General features: G+C 42.9%; 1 protein-coding gene across 2 annotated transcripts in view; it reads right to left on the reverse strand.

Moving 5' to 3' along the window:
* COL5A2 (collagen type V alpha 2 chain) overlaps positions 1-21,565 on the reverse strand; it is a 186,965-nt gene that overhangs the window by 63,490 nt on the left and 101,910 nt on the right. For both annotated transcript variants that reach the window (XM_053360184.1, XM_053360191.1), the window contains 7 exons: positions 19,805-19,858; positions 14,039-14,146; positions 8,647-8,724; positions 4,913-4,957; positions 3,791-3,844; positions 3,459-3,512; positions 1,071-1,124 (listed from right to left, as the gene is read on the reverse strand). In XM_053360184.1, the coding sequence (XP_053216159.1) occupies positions 1,071-1,124; positions 3,459-3,512; positions 3,791-3,844; positions 4,913-4,957; positions 8,647-8,724; positions 14,039-14,146; positions 19,805-19,858 (447 nt within the window). The remainder of the gene's footprint in view (positions 1-1,070; positions 1,125-3,458; positions 3,513-3,790; positions 3,845-4,912; positions 4,958-8,646; positions 8,725-14,038; positions 14,147-19,804; positions 19,859-21,565) is intronic.

Genomic DNA, 21,565 nt, shown 5'->3' on the forward strand with positions numbered 1-21,565 from the left:
TATTGTTGTATGACAAATGAGCTGAAAATTGCAAAGTGCTGAAACGCTACTCTAATGTTGAATATTACATCTACAATTAAACTCATTAATTGCTTCAATGGGTAGCAGATGACTTTATGCCTTGGGAGTCTGTGCAGGGAATATGGTCCAAAGAGGAGGCAAGGTTTAGTTAGAGGCAGCTGACACATTTATAGAAATTATGACTGCAATGCAAGCTTGAACTTTTTTGTAGTAGAGAAACTAAGTTTAGGTTAGGATGTAATGCAGAAATAACTTTTCATTGTTTATGAGGGTTTTTAAAAAATGAAACACTTCCAAAGGAAACGTAAGTGATGGTCTCAGGGAAAAGAAAAGAAAATCGCAGGGTGTAAAGTAACTGCACAGCTGATGAAAAGCAGAGATCTACAATGTCCTGTGATTGCCTATTGGTTTCCCGCAGAGCTGAACTCATTGCTTTCAATGGTGTGGGGAGCAGGTTTCTTCTTAAGAGGTGTCCTCTCCCCCTGTGCAATAGCAGCCAAAAAAAAACACACAACAATCTACAGAGTCACTCACACAGAAATGGCATGACTTCAAAAGGCACTTAGCTTTTTCTGTTCACTTCCCCCCTGAGGAGAACATACAACTTGGCCATTTTTACAGATGGTTGGTGCAGATTTGGATATGTTATCAGTCATTAAGCTCTTCAAAAGAGTAAGTCCTTTTTATGCAGTTCCTATTGATTTGCTCTGGTGGTGGTGGAGATATATATTATATATATATATATATATATACACACACACACACACACACACACATTGTGTGTGTGTGTAAATATATATATCTGGTTGAGTGTTGTTTTAGGAAGGCTTAGTATACAATTGCCAGCAAGGCTTTTCATATATAATTTCCATGGTAACTCAAAAACATGTTTGGAATCTTCAGTGTTTCCCATAATGTAAAGTGGTGTGTAGGGTTTTGCTAAGCTTATATGTCAAGCAAAACAAAACATGGTGTAAGTCTACTAGGAGTCTACTATCCTGGGAGTTTAGGCACCAGGACTTTCTATGAATAAATGCTCATGAACATACTGGAGATCCTGGGAATCCAACTTCTCCGGGTTGTCCTGATCTGCCAGCTTCACCCTAAGAAGAGCAAAAAAAAAGTTCAGATTTATTTTGCAATCCATCGGTAACGTTCACACATACAAATCAACTATATATGCAAACAAGGGAGTTTATATAATTCAATGTGACATTGTTAAATATCTATATCTGAATCTGTTTTTCCCCAAAACATTTTTCAAGTTTTCTTTTTTGCTGACCAATATATGCATGTCAGCTTAACGTAGCACAACTTTTTGGGTGACAAGATAAACAGAAGACACATAACAACCACCTCATTATCACTTTCTTATGCCACTCAAGGGGCCTAAATAAATATTAGTAGTGAACTGATTAGCAGTCATGAAGTGGATTTGGTTTGGTTTTTTAAACCAACACCAGGATGCTGAGGGGGTGGGGATTGTCATTAGCCTTCCCTCCCCAGCCTGGGTTAAAAACACCTTTCTCTGCACTATGATTAGCATTTCAGGGGGGAAACTCTCATTGACCTGTATAAACTGAGCACTGCAACATTCCTTTCAGTCTGTCATGCTGCAAACGGAAGGTGTCTCTCAAGTTTCTGCTTGCAGCTGGATAGAAACCTTTATTACAGGCGTGGAGAAACTCCCATGTGCAGGTCAGTCTTAGTCTGCCAGGGGGGTCCAGTTTTGGCTGTAATGCCATTTTGCCCAAACCACACCTACCTGCCAATCAGCTGGTGCAGGGGGCCAGGGAGGAGAAAGAATCCTGATTTTTTTCACACATTGGCTGCAAGAGCAAGTTCTTCCTTGAGCATTCAAAGCATGCAAAATACAGACTTCTTTCTCCTCCTTCAACTTTGGGAAGGGCAGATTTCGGGCAGTGCAAGCAGTGTGGTCGCACTGGGCATGCAGCCAAGGAGGGTGGCATCTCAGAGCCCATTAAGTGCTTTGTTCGGCTTCAGGAAGGAGGCGTGAGGACTCAGACAGGGTCCAAGAATCCTCCTGCCTCCTTCCCAAAGCTGGGCAAGTGCTTACCAGGCTTTGGGGAGGAGGAAGGGCTCTAGGGCCCTGCCAGAGCCTCACACCTCCTTCCCAAAGCCCAGCTTAAGCCAGCACTGCAAATGGCCTTGCACAGGGCAGCATATAACCAAGGTCCACCCCTGTTTGGGGTGGAGAGAAGGGAGGAAATGGCAGCCCTGTGCTTGGTGCTTCCCGAATCATTGAGCATAGGGTTAGCACCACCCCTTGCACCAGTTCCCAAGTGCCCAGCAGTCAGCTGGCTGTAAGGTGCTTGAGGACCCAGTGTGAGTGGGGCAATCCACCTGCCAATCATGTGGTGTCATAATGATGTCATATGATTGAGAGGCGGATTGTCCCACTCACCTGCAGGATGGAGTCAAATCTCTGTTGGAATCCATGTTCTGGCAGATTAATGCAAGCTGTTCCCTATGTAACAGTTGGTGATGGTAAGGGATGGTTGGAAAATGCAATTAAATTGGTCTTGAAACTGACTCCATAGTGGGCTGTAACAACGGTGACTCTGCACTCATAGGCCCAGTTTTATCAACCCCATCTATTTATAGCAGCCCCTGAGCCATGCCCTCTACTGAGGAGGGTTTTCAAACTCTCGGGACCAGCTTAGCAAGAGGGTGTCACTGGGTAGGGGGCATCAGCAAAAATTGGGAGCCATACATTGCACAAGTGGAAGTGCTTTCTGCTAGCAAAAAGGAATCTTTGGAGATGTCCCCTTTCAATATAACTGAGCATAAATCTACGTTTATCATTCTGTGTATCAATATTGAAGGAAACCAGCTTACAATGAAAAATGAAAGATAGGTTTCTAGTCCATATGTATGCAAAGGTCACTTTGTAAATAGCAAGTGTTGCCCACAGGTTGATGATACAGTGGTACCTCAGTTTTCAAGCATCTCGGAAGCCGAACATTTCGGTTTTTGAACGCCAAAAACCCAGAAGTAATTGCTTCTGTTCTCGAACACTTTTCAGAAGTTGAATGGCTTCTGCGGAGGTGTCCCCCCCCCCAATTTTCTCCTTTGAAATTGCAGGCTGCCCTTTGCGCCTTGATTTTCAAATGTTTCAAAAGTCAAATGGTCTTCCGGAATGGATTACATTCGAAAACCGAGGTACCACTGTACAAGTTTGGAGAAATTAAAAATGGCAAGTTTCAGATTTTTCTAGTCATCTACCAGTAATCTGTGTGCATGGAGGAATCACAAATTTCCTCTTCTGTAGCACCCATGCCACTCAAAAGCTGCTCTATGGAGTTCCTCACTCTCTAAAGCCAGTTTTTGGGAGTACAGCAGATTACACGTGATGTCATAATGCTTCCATTAGCATACCATTGGCAAATCTGAAAGGTGAGCATTTTGAAACTTACGTCTTCGCCAGGTTTCCCTGGAGGGCCTTCTGGACCACGAACACCAGCTGGCCCCTAGCAAGATAAAAGATGCACTCTTAAATTAACAAATTAAACAATTCCGGGGATGGGTTGGGGAGAGGAATAGATTGCTCCCTCATAAAATCAGAACAACTGGAAAACTTAAACAATAAGCAAAGCTTTACTGTCTTGAGAGGAAATGTTTCCCCAAATTTGGTTCACATAACCGCCACATAAGTGGTGCCACCACCAGAACTTACAACACCTCATTTCATTGCATTCTCTCCCTACCCTCTTAAAATTTGGGTAGGTAGAAGTATCATTGACCTTACCATTGGCCCAGGATCTCCATGTTCACCTGGAGGGCCAGAGGGGCCTGGAGCACCCTAAAACAGAGAAGATATACATTCAGAATCGGAGAAATCTATTAGATAAGGAAAGACATGATGTGAAATATCTTGCATTGTCTATGAATCTATTTCCAACTCATATAAATTTTTATAATGCTTATAAACAGATCTTGGGGTGGTCCACATCTTGACAGATGACTGCTTGGAGAAGCCGTGGAAGTTACTCTCGGCTTCTTGAAGGGAGAGGCAACAATATGAGCACAGCAGCAAGTAACTGTACATGACAACAAGGATCGTTTCCAGTAATGAGAAAACTAGCAGCCGATACTTTTATCATTATCCAAAGGATGTCACTGATAAAACTTGGGCAGTAATGGAGCAGGGATTAGGCAAAGCAGTTCTACTGAAGAAATCCCTTTCCATTAACTTTGATTAACTTATTGGGGGTTGCAATGTCCCTAAAAGTCTTCTTGTTTACACAACAGCTGTCAAAGAACCACTGTTCTTTGACACAATATTGTTGATATAATAGCTGTCAAAGAACCACTGTTCTTTATTAAAGGAGTAAGCCACAGTAAGTCTTGAGCTCACACATTCTCCCCTCAGGTTGGAAGCTTTCACTTCATTATTATTATTATTTTTAAATTTAACTGCAGCTTGATATTAAGTGCCTATATAGGGAAGTTTGAAATGTTCGATGTTCCATTGTGTTTTTAATACATTGTTGAGAGCTGCCCAGAGTGGCAGTCAGATTAGTGGCATATAAATAATAAAATGTTTGTCGTTGTTGTTGTTTACAAACATAGACAAACGGTGGCTAATCTTAGCAAAGGTTTACCAAAACAAGCCAAATTCATAATATGAGTTAGGAATTTCCTTGCTTCAACTAACCATAGTTAACAGAAGTTAAGAGTTCAGATGCAGTGCAGCGGTAGAAAGAAAGAAAGAAAGAAAGAAAGAAATTCAATTTCCAGACAGTTCATTGGGAGTGGGAGATAACACATTCCTAAAGTTGACTGTAACACACTAATGCAAATGATAAATCATTATCTATTATTTTCCCCAAATGCCACCAATTATACTTTTAATTATCAAACCACTTACAGGTTGTCCCTGCAGACCTTGAGGCCCACGTGGACCCACGGGACCCTGTGGGAGAAAACAAACCTTTGTTAAACATATGGGCTTAAAAGAAAGGAATCAAATGCTTTACAGGATGACATGCAAAGCATTCTGCTATATGTGCTCTGTGTCATAAAAGATAAACTGGTAAACCTGGGCTTGATCTGTAGTACTAAAGGTGATAACTTATATGACTGAATGTTCCTCAATACTAGGGTTGCCAGCCATCCTGTATAATAGTTTGTCCTGTACAGTGGTACCTCGGGTTACATACGCTTCAGGTTACACACTCCACTAAGCCAGAAATAGTGCTTCAGGTTAAGAACTTTGCTTCAGGATAAGAAAAGAAATCGGGCTCTGGCGGCGCGGCGGCAGCAGGAGGCCCCATTAGCTAAAGTGGTGCTTCAGGTTAAGAACAGTTTCAGGTTAAGTACGGACCTCCAGAACGAATTAAGTACTTAACTCGAGGTACCACTGTATTTCCATTTTGCTAATTCATTTTCTCTCTCTCTTTTTCTCATCCCCTCAAATACTTTGAAGCCAAAATCTGGGATGCCATTTTTATGTGTGTGTGTCATGAGAGCATGGTGGCCATTGTGGTTGTCATGATCACGCACCATTTCACACCGCACGTCCCCCCCAAAAAAAGCGTTTTATCACAAATGTGTGTTTGGGGGCACGGTGTAAAATCACAGCCCTGAAAAAGTGCTTTTCCAGTGGGAAATTGCATCATGAAATTGCATGAGATCATGGTAAACAAAATGGCTGACGTGCTCTCACAATAAAAAATGGGATTTCCCAGTCACTTGCAGGATATGCAGTTGCCCCCCATCCCCGTCCTGTCCTTTATTTTCCCAGCCCAAAGGTGGCAACCCTACTCCAAACCAAAAAAATCCAGTATAAGGAAAACTAGGGATGGACTGATAAGTCTTTTTCTGAGCCATGTAAGTTTTCACTTATGCTCCTTCATAAATCTGTTCAACATCATTGCCACATCAATCTGCAGATATGGTTGTTGTACAAAATATGCACTTTTTGTGCTGAAAGGCACATTTCCAGCAACAACCTAAAACATGCATTTTGATACCATTTTGACCTAAAATAATGCATTTTATGCCCATTTTGGTACTTTTTCTTAGCTGAAACTTAGCTAGTTTATATTAAGTCAGATCACTGATCTATCTAGCTCTGTATGGACAACACTGATGGGCATCATTTTACCAGAGTTCCTAGTCCTACATAACACCAAGACCATATAACATTGGTCTTGAAAGACCTACATTGGCTCCCAGTACATTTCCGAGCACAATTCAAAGTGTTAGGGGTTGACCTTTAAAGCCCTAAACAGCCTTGGCCCAGTATACCTGAAGGAGCGTCTCCACCCCCATCGTTCTGCCCGGACGCTGAGGTCCAGCGCCGAGGGCCTTTTGGTGGTTCCCTCATTGCGAGAAGCCAAGTTACAGGGAACCGGGTAGAGGGCCTTCTTGGTAGTGGTGCCTTTCCATCAGATGTCAAAGAGGAACGCCCTCCCATAGATGTCAAATAGATAAACAACTATCTGATGTTTGGAAGACATCTGAAGACAGCCCTGTTTAGGGAAGTTTTTAATGACTGATGTTTTAATGTATTTTTAATCTTTGTTGGAGGCCACCCAGAGTGGCTGGGGAGGCCCGGCCAGATGGATGGGGTATAAATAATGAATTATTATAAATTATTATTATTATACCTAGAGATGCAAGAGATAGAACCTGGGACCTTTTGCATACAAAGCAAGTTCTCTACCATTGAGCTATGGCCCTTCGCCAAATGGCTGAGAACTGCATTGCAAAATTCAGAAAAGTTCCGAAAACCACGAATAAGAGTGTTCTACTTCAAGAAGTAAAAATCAGATCAGTTTTAAAATGTGGACAAAACAAAATCTTCAAGCATCCCTATAAATAAGCAAGTAAAAGAGAAATATGCTAACATAGCTTTCTTGGTGGTATTCTAGTTTTCTTTTTTTAAATAATTTTTTAATTATTTTTTGAGCATATTAATTGTCATACATACCAGAAAATTTCACATCTTATACAATCTTTTTGGACTTCCATCACCTCTGATGGTCCCCCATTTTTATCATTTCTTCTGCATTTCTTAAATTCATATTGCCTTTAATTATCTTAACTAACATCTTCCTTTTTATCCAATTATGCAATAATTCAAATTATTCACCTCACAAAACTTCTTGCAAACCTACAAATGTAATCTGGTCATCACAATTACTTTTCAAATAGTCCGTAAATTTACACCAATCTTTTGTGAATTGGTATTCTAGTTTTCTATGTGGATTGATTTTGAAAAATTATGTATTTATTGGTATAGAGGAACACTGCTGTATGTCACAAGTTACCACCTCAGTAAAAATGGTCAGAAATGTTACCTGTAAGTAACATATTGACAAATGGCATTAAAGAAGAGAAAAAAATAAGAGATTAGTGTTCAACCTATTTTTGAAATTATTTATAACAGATATGATATAAAATGAAAAAGATCTATTTATATAAAATACACACAGAAAAAATAGCACACTAATTAACAGGGTGATCCTATCCATGTCTACTTTTACCTACTCACAAGAAAGCTCAATTTAGTTCAATGGTGCTTATTCCCAGATAAGTAGGATTGCAAGCTTTTAGACCACTAACCACTAATAACTCCTAATTTGTCTCATAAAGGTCTTTAATTTGAAATACACTAAATGGAGGGAAAGAAAAAATATATAACTAAAGCTTGTTCATGAACATCTACATGAGGGAGTTTAGCTTTCTAGGACCTTATAAACAGCTCCTCCTGTTCAGGATCTGAACAAACCACATTTTTTCTGATACCACTCCTCTGTAGACAGAGCTTTAGTTGTTTTCCAGTATTTAGGTCTTAGTAATTTAAGCAGATATTTAACATTTTCTTGTTTTACAAATGCTTGTACGTCATTCAGTGTAGCCATTCTGGGTGTCAGAACACACACACGTGCCCATAAAAACATCTCACACAGTACAAATTGGATCCCCTTTCAAAAGGAGATGCCATGCGCCTTGTGGAGCTGCTGTTCAAGAAGCGCCAGTCAAAAGCTTGGCTGGGGACACAGAGCTTTGAACTGTGACCCATAAATAACACATTTATTCTAGTAATTAAAAATGCAACAGAAGACTCAGCAGCAACAAAAGCAGACAGAGGTGTAGGACCCAGATGTATAATGAGTAGTAATAGCAAACCTCATCGGAATAAGAAAAGAGGGAATTCATTGATTTCAATGAGTATAATGTGAGTACGGTGGTACCTTGGTTCTCGAATGGCTTGGTTGTCGAACAAATCGGCTCCCAAACGCCACAAACCTGGAAGTAAGTGTTCCAGTTTGCAAACGTTTTTTGGAAGCCGAACATTTGACATGGCTTCCACTTGAGTGCAGGAAGCTCCTGCAGCCAATCAGAAGCCACGCCTTGGTTTTCAAATGATTTCAGGAGTCGAATGGACTCACAGAACAGATTTAGTTCGAGAACCAAGGTACCACTGTATAATTTAGTTGGATATCATCCATTGTATCCTATGTTGTCTTGCTAGATGGCTGTTGTTTTAAAAATTCTTCTTGTTGGCTAGCTCAGCTGCTTCGCTTTGAAAATGGAAAGGCAGGATAGAAATCCTGTAGCCAACAAATATACAGATAAATAAAATATTCTTACCACTGCTCCGGGCATGAAGCCCATTTGGCCAGCAAGCCCAGACTTTTCATCCAGTCCTGCCATCTGAGATGTAAATGGCTGCAATCATAAGAAGGATAACCATTAACCACAAGGTAAATCCAAAAAGATGTGGGTGGTGTGTTGTTGTTGTTTTGCAAGGTCAGGGGTATGTGTGCAGGTATGAATGATGATAATAAAAAGAACAACAACCACAACAATTTATTTATAACACACCCTTCACTCCATGGTCGATCACAACATTAAAAACAATTAAAACAACTTGCAATCATAAAAGTAAAGCGAGGTACTCAAGAAACCCATCCCTGCACACTTACAAGCCTTTAAGTTCCATTTAACTCAGTAGGACTTATTTCTGATTAAGCAAGTCTAGGATTTCACTGCAAATCTTTCAGTCATTAGGAGTGAACTGTTTGCTAGGTTGTTGGTTTTTTGCCTCTGGTCTTTTCAAGCTGAGATCCGGACCGGGGCTTCTGGCCCCGCCCCTGCCCCCAAGCCTCACAACTGAATGTTGAACTCACCATACTGTGATTCCTGTATCATTTATCACCAGGCTTCCCCAACCAGGTGCTCCCCAGATGGTGTTGGATTCCAGCTCCCATCATCCCTGACCATCGGCCATGCTGGTTAGATCTGGAGTCTAACAACACTGAGGAAGGGGAAGGCTGCATTGCTTCAAATTGTACTGAAGCCTGAGTAGCTCAATTGGTTAGAGCAGGGTGCTGATAACACCAAGGTTACAAATTCGATCCCTGTATTGGACAGTTGCATATTCCTGCATATTCCTGCACCATAGGGGGTTGGACTAGATGACCCTACAACTCTACAGTTCTTTGATTCTATTATTCCTTGAGTCTTACAGACCTCTGGACAGCAGCCTCAACTTTGTAAAGTTAAGGTTTTCCTTAAGCTCATCAATTCCAAAGTCCATTAATCATTTGCCTTCAAAATTCATTCTGCCATCACCTGCATTTCATTTGTTTCCAAAGGTATGCCAGGTTTAATTAAAAGGAAAATGCCTTATCCTCACGTTGAGCTCTGGGAGTCAAGAGTTTGAAAAATGAGCATGAATTGAATTATCCAAGGCTCTGCTTATTTTTTAAAAACTTACCCTGTTATCTCCCAAGCCCATGAGAATGATAGCCCTGTTCCCTCTCAAGGATGTCACACACGCCATGATCAAGAATAATTTCAAACTTAATTAAAAAGGAATAATTTATAATTAAACCAGCACTGATTAAACTTTCTGCATGTCACAAGAGGCTGGGGTAAATATCAATGTATGTAAATATTTAAGGCTGCCATCCCGTACACACTTACCAGGGAGTAAGCCCTACTGAACTCAGTGGGACTTACTTCTGAGTAGAAGTGTAAAGGATTGCTCTGTAAATCACTGTTTGTTACCCTCATACTCTGGCACTACAAAGCTGCTGTCAATCTGGATTTTCTGATTGACATCATGCTCATGAGGTTTCACCTAGGAGCAAAACACATCATTCTTTTTAAGCAGAATAGATGGCACAATGGATGCCAGACCAAAAATAAATAAATCTCCAGACATATAAGGAAACTAGCATTTCCGTCTCAGAAATGATAATTTTCTGAAGTACCGTATTTTTCTGTGTGTAAGACTAGCTTTTTTAACCCAAAAATGAGGTTCAAAATTTAGGCTCGTCTTATACACGGGTAGTGCTAAGAGAAAATGTTTTTTGGGTGTGAGCCTGAGATTGTAAGCAGTGATTGGCTGCTTGCTTGTTGGGGGGGTGCCGAAAATCACTCACCCGCCAGAACGCAGCACACAACCGCTCGTGTCGCTTACAATTGCCGCTTACAATCTCGGGCTCACACTTCGTTCCAACGAGTGAGCGATTTTCGGCATCTCCCCACCCCCCCCCAACAACCAAGCGGCCAATCGCTGCTTAAAAACTCGGGCTTGCGTCGCAGAAACCACCTATCAGCTCCCTGGTCACCGCCAGTGGCCGCCAATCATGTTCCCACTTGCTGTGACAAGGGCAGCTGTCTATTGGCTGCCGCAGCGGCAAACAGGAGGGCTAATGGTGGCGATCAGGCAGCTGCGACGTAAGCGGTTGTGTGCTGCGTTCCGGCGGGTGAGCGATTTTTGGGATTCCCCCTTCCCACAACAATCAAGCAGCCAACACCAAAAATCACTCACCCGCCGGAACGAAGTGCGAGCCCAAGATTGTAAACGGCAATTGTAAGTGACGCTTGTGGTTGTGTGCTGCATTCTGGCGGGTGAGCAATTTTCGGCATTCCCCCCAAATAATCTGTAAGGGTATCAGGGGGTTGCTCGAGAGCAATCAGGCAAATGCCTCCCTGGTCTGTTGTAAAGCCTTGTTATTGGTGCAAAAAAAAAACCCTTCACCATGCAGAGCGCCACTATTCCATGGCTCGCTCATTCACTGGCAGAATCTGAGAGTGGGCGGTCCTTAAACCTTCCCCAGCAGAGTAGTTTCTTGACGCCCAGTCTGCACTTCCCCTCTCTGCACGGAAGCCTACTGTGCAAGGAGGACGTGGGTAACGGAGGACCTCCCTCCTCCCCGCTTTGCTCAGGCAAGGTGTCCTGGCACTGCCTCGCCTCCTCCGAGCCCTGAAGGTCCTCTCCACTGTGGCGTGGTTACTCTCCTCCACTGCTTCCCACGATCTTTGGGGGCTCTCTGTAATCCATCCTGCTTTTCCCCTCTTGCCCCTGAGTCGATGGCAGTTCCCTGACATAATCCTCCCCAAAAGCTCAAACTCCCCCCCCCCATTTTATAAATTTTGAGGCCCCCAAAATAGGGGGCGTCTTATAGATGGGGGCATCTTATAGTACCTCTCATGTATACAGTACATGAGAGGTCAGGTCATTGTCATGCCTCATACCACTTTGAATTGCTGCCTCTAACGCATTCTAGTTTCAGTCCTTGGGAATTATGAAGAGGAACGATAATCATTGGAGGGAAATAGTTGCAGCAATGCCCATGGAATGGGACATTTTGGGTTTCCCCCGATCTTAAGTTTCTGCCAATGTTCCATACTGGGATGAGATACAAAGCAACGAACTCTTCATGGCTAGGTTTTGATGGTCGATCTGTGGGGGAATAGAGGTTTGGAGAGCATGGCAAACCTCTGGGGTTGGTCCTGATATGCACTGCCCCCCCCCCACCTTCCACCAAACATCTAGGGTAATCGTTTAAAGTAGATAGCATGAGGATCCAAATGCATGCAAGCCTAATTTATGCAATTCTTTTCCTTTATATATGAAAAAGTGGGAAAGTTCCCCTAATCTGATGAGTTATGCGGAGTTGGCAAAGTTGACATATAAATTACGTGAGAAGGGCAATTGTGACTTCAAAGAGGAATGGGAACTTTTTACAAACTATCTAAAAAAAACCCCAAAATGACTTTGACTCCTTGGCAGGTTTTGAATAAACATCCACAAATTTATTAATAGAATATGTGACAGATAAGGTAATGATATGTACAACTTTTAACATGCAGAGAATAATGTGTGCAAAGAAATCAGAGAGGGGAGCTGAGGAAAGTCTTTGGTGGGGGGAGAGGGGGGGATGGGGGGAATAAAAATGGGTAAAAAATGTAATTGGTTATTTTGATTGATAATTTGTTTTGTTGCCATTGGTTTTTTAAAAAAATTTTTAAAGGAAAGTTCACCTAGGATAGACCTGCATTTCCATAGATTTCTGTATAGATTCTTGCCTCACGTATTACCTCAGGCGTGTTTTCCGCAACCATCAAATCTGACAAGTTGCCTAGGATTTCGTTTGTTTTACCTCAGGAATCTGACATTTACACAGAAATCTTGTCACAGAAATTATAATTCTAAGGTACAACTAGGACTTACAAAAGAATTAAGCAGTGCCCACTGTCCAATCGCATATTTAGTTGACCAAGATAATTATGCAACATATAAAGTATCTTTCTATAGGGTTGCCATATTTCAAAAAGTAAAAAACCAGGATGCACCAAGAGCTGTTGAGCTTTTCTTAGACCAGGCATGTCCAAAGTCCGATTCAGGGGCCTAATCCGGGCCGCGGGTCGATTTAATCCGTCCCCTGTGGCAGTATATGTAACTTTGGGGTAAAATCGTAAAAAAAGCTCAACATTTTCAATCCTAAAAAACCCCAACAACTTTGGTCAGCCCTCACGCATGTTCACTTCATCAACTCTGGCCCTCTTTGAAAAAAGTTTCAACACCCCTGTTTTAGACAATCCCCAGATTGGTTGAGATTTCTTTCACAAAAAAGCCTAGAAAATGTGATTATTCAATTGACTTGCCTAAGATCCTGGACAAAGCGTCACATTTCTGAAATCCAGCCCCCACCCCCCGTCAATTCCGCCTTTGAAATCCTGGTAAAATCCAGACATATGGCAGCCCTACTTTATATGCAGAGATGTCACAAATATGTGCAGCCTGAATCTTAGACTGCAGGTCACTTGGTTCAGGGCATATCGTTGGTCTCACTGATCGTAAGCCGCCTTGAGCACATTTTTTTTTGTTGAAAGGCGGCATGCAAACAAAATGATGATGACAGCAACGATGCATACAAGTGTATAAAAATGTTTATACATACTGTAGAATCATGATGCAGAAATATAGTAATGCTTTTATACATATTATACATAAAATATGCATATTTTGTGATAATTTTGCAGAGTTGTTGTTTTTTTAATGCACATAACTGGCCATTTGATGCAAGAGCTATCTGGTGCAAGCAAAGCATGATCAAATTGGAAGCACCAATTTAAAATGGATTCCTCCTCCAACCCTAGCTACCTTCACTTTGTGTGAGGTTTGTGTGAACCTTCAACTATTCTCCCTCTTTCTCTTTAAATTGCACAGTCATTTATTTCAGTTAATAAAGCTGAAAAAAAATTTCTAAATGCATCAATATCCAAATAAATAAATTCCCTGATTTCCTATTTCAATATTTCACCTTTTGAGTCCAGACGATTAAAAACAACAACCAGTCTTTGGCTGGAGAGCAAGTGGCATGAAACATCAACACTATGGACTCAGCTATGTTAGTCAAAAAATAATGTTTCGAATTCGTTATGAGCATGCAATACCAGATGGCAGCAGAGAGCAAAAAAAAAAAAATCTATACGGTTTTTACATGGCATTTTTTCCCTTTTGTCATAACAATTTAATTTCTCACTTATTTATAGCGTTTTTTCCCCTGTGTGTGGATCCACCCTATGTCTCCATCCAAAGGCAAGATTAAACTGAAACCAACCGAAAATTCAAAACATTTCTACATTTATTGTGTAAGTTTGAAATCCTGAAGTTCAAACATCAGCCTGCACGCTGCTACCCTGAGTTTCTCTTCTTATACTGCCCAAGACAAACATCACTTACTCTGCCCACTCCATCTGGCCCTGTGGATGGTTGACCGGGAGGCCCAGGGTCGCCAGGTTGTCCAGGTATACCAGGTTCCCCATCTATTCCTGGAGGACCACGTGCACCCTAAAAAGAGAAGTAGTAAAAATCAGGACAGGTATTTGCAGAACATAAACAGACCAACAAAGCTAAGTGAGCCCTTCTTGTTACTGAAGGTACCTAGGCAACAATAGCAGTATGGCCACAACTCCAGAAGTTTCAACCCTCACATGGAGTCTGTTGGAATATTCTAGAAGGCACTTGAAAATGGTCTTGAACAAGCTGCTAGGCAACAGAAAATTCCCCCAGCAACAGGTGCCTTTATTAGGTCATGTGATCCATTAAGGCTAAATGAGCACGTGAATAAGTCAGCATTAGGTCTCTGGCCGAATGGCTAAAAGAGAAAAAGCATTATGTTGCTTTATTTGTTTTTCAGCTATTTATTAATGACCAGTGTAAAGTTTTGCAAATAATAAAGACTCTGAGAAACAGAACCAAATGGTGTTTATTCCTGTATTGGGAATTTCACTGAGAGCTGGAATACTGCTGCTGCTGTTGTAAAAAAAGAAAAAGATGCAGAAAAGCTTTTCTGTAAAAGGAACTCTGCTGCAGAAAGAAATGAAAACTCACAAATAGATGCTCACACACCAACAGAGTCAACATCACTGCACCACAGCTTTCCCACCAGCCTTAAGATGGGAGCTGTAACATTTGAAACGGCTCTTAAATTATTAGATAACGTCCATTCTCACACAGATCCCATTCATTCCAGGATAACCTGGCAAAACAATCTACTTTTGGGCTGAACATTTCCACCCATGGTTTCTTTTTAAAAGCCAGAAACATCAAACGGCCGATTATGACTTCAATACCATTTCCCCCCTTCTCCTAGAAGGATTTCTGAACTAAGAACCAAGGGTGGCATCCAGTTCTTTCTGTCTGCTGGTGGAAGGAATTTGTCAGTGGAAAGGGGGGTGGGAGACAATATTCACCAATTCCCGCTCTCCTTTCCAGCCCTTTATAAAAGGTAAAGGTAAAGAGACCCCTGACCATTAGGTCCAGTCGTGGCTGACTCTCGGGTTGCAGTGCTCATCTCACTTTATTGGCCGAGGGAGCTGGCGTACAGCTTCTGGGTTATGTGGCCAGCATGACTAAGCCGCTTCTGGCAAACCAGAGCAGCGCACGGAAATGCTGTTTACTTTCCCGCCGGAGTGGTACCTATTTATCTACTTGTACTTTGATGTGCTTTTGAACTGCTAGGTTGGCAGGAGCAGGGACAGAGCAATGGGAGCTCACCCCGTCGCAAGGATTTGAACCGCCAACCTTCTAATCGGCAAGTCCTAGGCTCTGTGGTTTATCCCACAGCACCACCAGCCCTTTATACCTCCCTCTAAATCTTCTTCATAGGGTTAAGGCACCCTCCGAAACAAATTTAGGGAGCTCTTTAGGGCTCAGTCGGCACAAACAGCAATTCAGGTTTTCCCCAGATTGTCATTTACTCCACTCTATCATTTTTCACTCACACGCAAATTGAGAGTAACCTCTTGGGTTCCATGGCACACGGTTCAAGATTTATAACATAATTCCGCACAATGGCTTCTTTTTCAGCACAAGGCATATAGCCAAACAGGCTGTTTGGATGACAGTGAGGCAGGGGAGGAATGAGGAAAACAGAAGAAATATTTCATGGAGCTGTCTGGAATAAAATCTGTGGTGACTCATCTGAGGTAACCTCATGCACTTCATAGCCTTGTTCATTTGCGACAGGGCTCTGCCATTTTGACTTTGAATGGATGAGTCACTTAGTAGCTGAGTATGAAAGACCAGGAGGAGAATAAATAAGTGCTTCCTAGCAAGCATCTTCAATAGGAAGGGATGGCCTTTTGATATGAACTACAGATGTGCTTCCTCTTCATGTTTTTCACCTCATCTTCCTCTCACCTGCAGCACAGGACCAAGTGTATTTTATGCTTGGGGATTTTTTTACTAAAAAAACTAGGAATATAGAAATATTGCTGACAGGTGAGAGATTCTAACTCAAGAAGAAGGTAAGCTCCCACAGATGAAATGAAACATCAAATGGAGGCTTCTGAAGGAGCCATTGTTCAGTGTTAACTATTGAGATTGAGAGGCCAGCCAAAATAACATCACCACAACAGTAATCTGAGGCATTCTGAAACTTGCAGTGGTCATACTGTGTACCATCTTTTGATTATAACAAAACAAAACTGAACATTGGTTTTCTAAATATTGTTATAGATTGGGGGGGGGACCCCTAAATCTTAGAAATTAATTAATGGCAGGATTTTTATTATTTGAAATGTGAAGGGAGAAATACCAGCTTCAGAGCAAGCCTAAGCAAAAATGACCCAGCCAAGCAAGGGCCGTTAAGAAACAATACAGAACCACTGAGGGCTATTGGCAATGCAAGAGATCTGTCTTCCTCCCTTGTCCTGAGGTGTGAAGAGAGGCTGGGGATTTGGAAGGCTGCCAGGGTAACTGGGTATGGGGCAGGAAAGAAGAGCCTTTAGAGCAAGGTGTGGTGGGAAGAAGAAGGGGGAGAGAAAAGATTAGGATCCATGTTGGGTAGGCTGGATGAAGGCTGGCTGGGAGAAATGCCTTGGACTCCAGGGCTGCACTGCTGTGGGGGAACAAGCCCTTCTTGAAACAACCATGCTGTAAAATCTGGACTTCCTCCCTACAGACTGAAGGTGTAATTGGGTGAATAAACCATATTTCTTAAAGCTACGACAGTCTCCGCCGTGTCTCAATTCTCCAAAAGAAAACAGACCCTGGGTGAGTGCCTGGAACCCCCTGGAATCTTGCTACTGCTCATCTGGTGTCTACCATCCTCCCCCCACCAGCCTCTAAGCATTCATTCAGAAAATCTGAAAAAAGCTTGCAGGTTCTCTGTGCAACCCCATGCAACCTATGGTGCTACAATTCTCTGGTGCTCCAATAAATGGAAATTGGTTCAAATCCGCTTCCCCTCCCCTCCACATCTTCATCATATCCACAGTTATTGTTGTGTGAAGAGGGCTTAGGTGTTGCCTTGCTGGAGCCAGCAAGTTTGGTGTTAGCATTCTCTGAGAAATGTTCCATCTCTAAAGTATTTTCCAAGTGTAGGTTATCTGAAACATGGACTGCACTGTATTTCCTTATGACTACAGGGGTCTTCGCACGTTGCATTCAACGAGTGTACAGTTTGTCTACCTGTATGTACACAACAAATCAACAAGTGCACAGTCTTTCACACAAGCACTTGCACACGTGAAGAGACAACTTGTGCTTGCATTCAGTGGAACATGTGAACAAGCCTAAATTCCTTCTATTTCAGGACGATATCACGGGGTATAAAGCTGAGCACCATACTAAGGGGTTAAGACTGATATCTACTCTCACCCTTAAAAGAAGAAGAAGTTTAAAATGAAGAATATTAGAATTCCACTGCACTGTCTCAAAACAAAAGATTAGAGTTTTAAAAAATAAGCATTAGCTAGAGGCTAACCCTGCAGCTTCTTATGTCAACTTGTCCCAAAATGCAGTGCATATTGCAATGGCGTAGTTGCCTAAGGAGAACCACGAGATGGCACCATAACACACTATTATTCTTGCATTGCTTCCTCATTAACTCAGTGCCTAAAATAGATTTGGGAAACATGACAACATAATGAAGTGCTTGCAGCCAAGGAACTGGATGGCTTGTTCAAATCAATATGTGAAATTCAACACAGAGGGACAGAGACAGTCAGTAGAGTCTTTTGGCCCTCCTTGCTCCCTTAACATCGCCAACTCATAATGGTGCAACCCACAAGTGGCCAAAGGAATTCCCTTTCTCTGTAACTCTTAAAGGTACACTAGCCTTGCCAAGGTCTAGACTAGGACTGGGGAAACTTTGGTCCAGTACAGACCTTTCTGTATTGCAACCCCCATCATACCTGGCCATGTTTGCTTGGTCTGATAGAGTTGGACTTCAGCAGCATTTGGAGGGCCATAGGCTCCTCACCCCAGTCTAGCCAGTAGGTTTTAGCAATCCTATATCCCTTTGTTTCCTGGCCCACAGTTACCAGTCTTCCAAGACATCATTGCCTGCTTCCTTCCAGCCCATACAACATGTTCCTTCCTGATCGTAGGTCCTATGTGCCGGTGCCTCCTTCTTGCATTTCTCCTTGGCTCTGTTATTTCATCTCCACATCTCTACCACCCATTGCTTCCTCGGGACTCATCTTTTCAGCCACTGCTTCTTTCCCCAGCTTTCTTTTTTAGTCATCCCGCCGATTAGTCATCTTCCCTAGAATTCCTGTCTCTCTAAACCCCACCACCACAACCACCACAGCACCATGGTGACCTTAAAGCTCTGCAAGGTTTTTCCAGAGGCCTGTCTCTCATTAACTCTTTCCCTGTCTTCTCAGCTCTTTTCATCAAGCCTCCTCCTGCTCCTCTTTCCTCAGGCTCCTATACTCCCAGTTCATTGTTTATTCTGTAGCTCTCCTTCAGACAGCTTGCCTCCAAACTCAATGCCCCTTATCTTTCCTATCCGCTGTGTCCTAATCCTAGCCTGTCCCACAAAGCTGCCCCTGTCTGAAGCAGGAGTAGTCAATGTGGGGCCCTGTTGTTGGACTACAACTCCCAACAGCCCAGCCAGCCATAGAATCATAGACTCCTCCCCACAGCTGTACCTGAGTGGGCTTGAACCGCCAACCTTCTGGTTATCAGCCAGATGCATTGACCCATTCTGCCACTGGGATGTTGGGAACTTTAGTTGAACGACATCTAGAGAGAATCTCATTGGTTAGCACCCCCGATCTAAAGGATCTGTAAAGTAAAGGTAAAGGGACCCCTGACCATTAAGTCCAGTCGTGGCCGACTTTGGGGTTGCAGCGCTCATCTCACTTTATGGGCCGAGGGAGCCAGCGTACAGCTTCCGGGTCATGTGGCCAGCATGACTAAGCCGCCTCTGGCGAACCAGAGCAGCACACAGAAACACCGTATACCTTCCCGCTGGAGCGGTACCTATTTATCTACTTGCACTTTGATTTACTTTCGAACTGTTAGGTTGGCAGGAGCATGGACCGAGCAACGGGAGCTCACCCTGTTGCGGGGATTCGAACCGCCGACCTTCTGATCGGCAAGTCCTAGGCTCTGTGGATTAACCCACAGCGCCACCCGCGTCCCTACAAAGGACCTGAGACAGGTTTAAAACTCTAGCCAACTTCAGTTGTGACACAGCCGCGTTCACCATCTCTTATAGAAGTTGGACTGCAAACATTCCATACCATCACTTGGCCAATTTGTGCCAGACCCTTGCTTGACATGATCATGAAGCAATGCAGAAATACACATTTTCTACTTCAAAATGCAGGTCTGCAATGAAACAAGACACTAAAGGCATATTTGGCACCAAGTTGTAGAAGGCAGCTTATTTGCTTTTCATCTAGCCTTTTGTTCAAGTTCCCTTGACACTTTACCAATAATTGATTGATCAAAGGATGGTTTCTTGACCATCACTGGGGATGTTGACTCATCCTTCTCTACTTGACTCATCCTTCTCTGTTTTGGCCTAGCTATGCAATGCATTTATATTTGGAAATAAATTTGCAAACAAACCAAGCATTACCAGATACTGTATGTATCCAGTAATCTTTCCTTCCAACAGGAGGTCAATCCGGGGTACCACGCCCGCTGCAAGTGTGGAGAACATAATATATTAAACAAGGTTCTTGAAAGCATATGTTAACAACTTACAGGTCTTCCTTTTGGTCCTCTGTCTCCTCTTGGTCCTTGAGATCCCGGAGGCCCCTAGACCAATAATTAGAACTGTTAGGGACATATGCATACATTTTGAAATAGCATAATGAGCACAGCACAGTTTGGAAGTTAAATAATTATCTCTTTCATGAAATGTGGATTCATTGTCTTGTTAATGTTGAAACTGCTCTCATTTGGCTCCATGCATCTGGGTCCTCTGTGACTGACTGCATTGCCACAGTAGTTTTCAAACTGTGTTCCATGGAGCCTTGTAAGCTTCTCAGGAGTTGGTCAGTGAGAAGTTTGGTAATAGCAGGTAAGCTTTCCTGAACAGTAGCCCACCTGGCATTACTAATCTTCTGCAGCAATATGAAGACACAGAGGAATGTTGAGTGTGTTCTCCAGGTCTTGTTCTCAGTTCAGGCAGGACAGCAGTGAATCCCTACAATCACATGAATCCCTACAATCACATGAACTGATGGTGGGTTATAAATCTGCTCCAGAATCTTCAGGCTAGAATTCTGTGGCAGATGCATAGCAGTTCCTCAGCAAAGGAGCCAACATGGAATGCCCTCTCTGAAGGCAGAGTGCTTGGAAGCCACTGCCATAAACTATGGCCCATATTCCCCTAAAAAAAGTTCACTATTGAGGGTTAAAGGAAAAACACATGAAGAATTGCCCAGAGACCACTGGTTAAACATCAGAGGCATACTCTCCAACATCTCACAGAGGAAAATCAGGGCACATGAGAAAATCACGAGACTCAGGCGAGATCACGGCCCCCCAAAATGTGCATCTTTCAGGGCTGTGCTCTTGCAGGAGCCAGGTGATTCACACTAGGGTACAACCCACAAAACCAGGCATCTGTTGGGGCCACACTCTTGCGGGAGCCCAAATGAGGCAACCCAAGATCCAACTGCTTCTGTAATTCTGGAATGTCCTGCTCACAGTGAGACAGTTGACAGGTATGCAGATGGGGACAAGGAGTCAGCAACCTAAAATGAACTTTACGAAGTTGTAGAACATGTGTATAAGTAGACCCCTGCTGGATTCGGCCAAGGGCCCATCTGGTCCAGCTTTGTGTTCTCACAGTGGCAAACCAGATGGCTATGCGAAAACACAAGCAAGCCAACCATTCTGAGCTGCCTGACAATGTTATTTTTGCCTGCCTACTGAAAGCTATTTTTCTCCTAACCCTGGATCTGAGATCTTTCACTTCCACTCAACGTGAGACCAGATGTTACGTTCCCAATGAGTGCAATGAAACTCAGGTGGCAGCTGATGTTAGAGAAAGGCCACTTTGCAGGGGCAGAGTTGCAGGATTTGGAGCACAGAAGCATCAGGCAAGGAGAGATGGCTTAACTCTCCCTCCCCCCGGTCCTGCAACCCTACTGCTGCAACTCCCTTGTCCCTACCCCATGTTTGCAAATGCAAACACTCACACACGTCTGAAAGGGTAAACAGACACTTGGGACCATCTAAGTACAGGAAAGCACGGGGGGGGGACTTCCTTTCCTATGTATTATATGCGAAGTCTAAAGTGCAGGAAGAGCAATAGGAAATGAAAACCGATTGGGAAATCTATATGAAAGACCTCATGCACAGCAACCACTAACAATCGTATAAATAAGAACTATAGCATGGCTATTCAGCATGCCCTAGAAGGCAGATGCAATAACCAACTCTGAAAGGAAGAGATCAGAACAGCTGCCAAAGATAAGAAGAAAGTGCACACTGGGAGAATATTCCACATTCTTT

Source organism: Podarcis raffonei, chromosome 1 (genome assembly GCF_027172205.1).
Source record: "Podarcis raffonei isolate rPodRaf1 chromosome 1, rPodRaf1.pri, whole genome shotgun sequence".
Classification (NCBI taxonomy): Eukaryota; Metazoa; Chordata; class Lepidosauria; order Squamata; family Lacertidae; genus Podarcis; species Podarcis raffonei.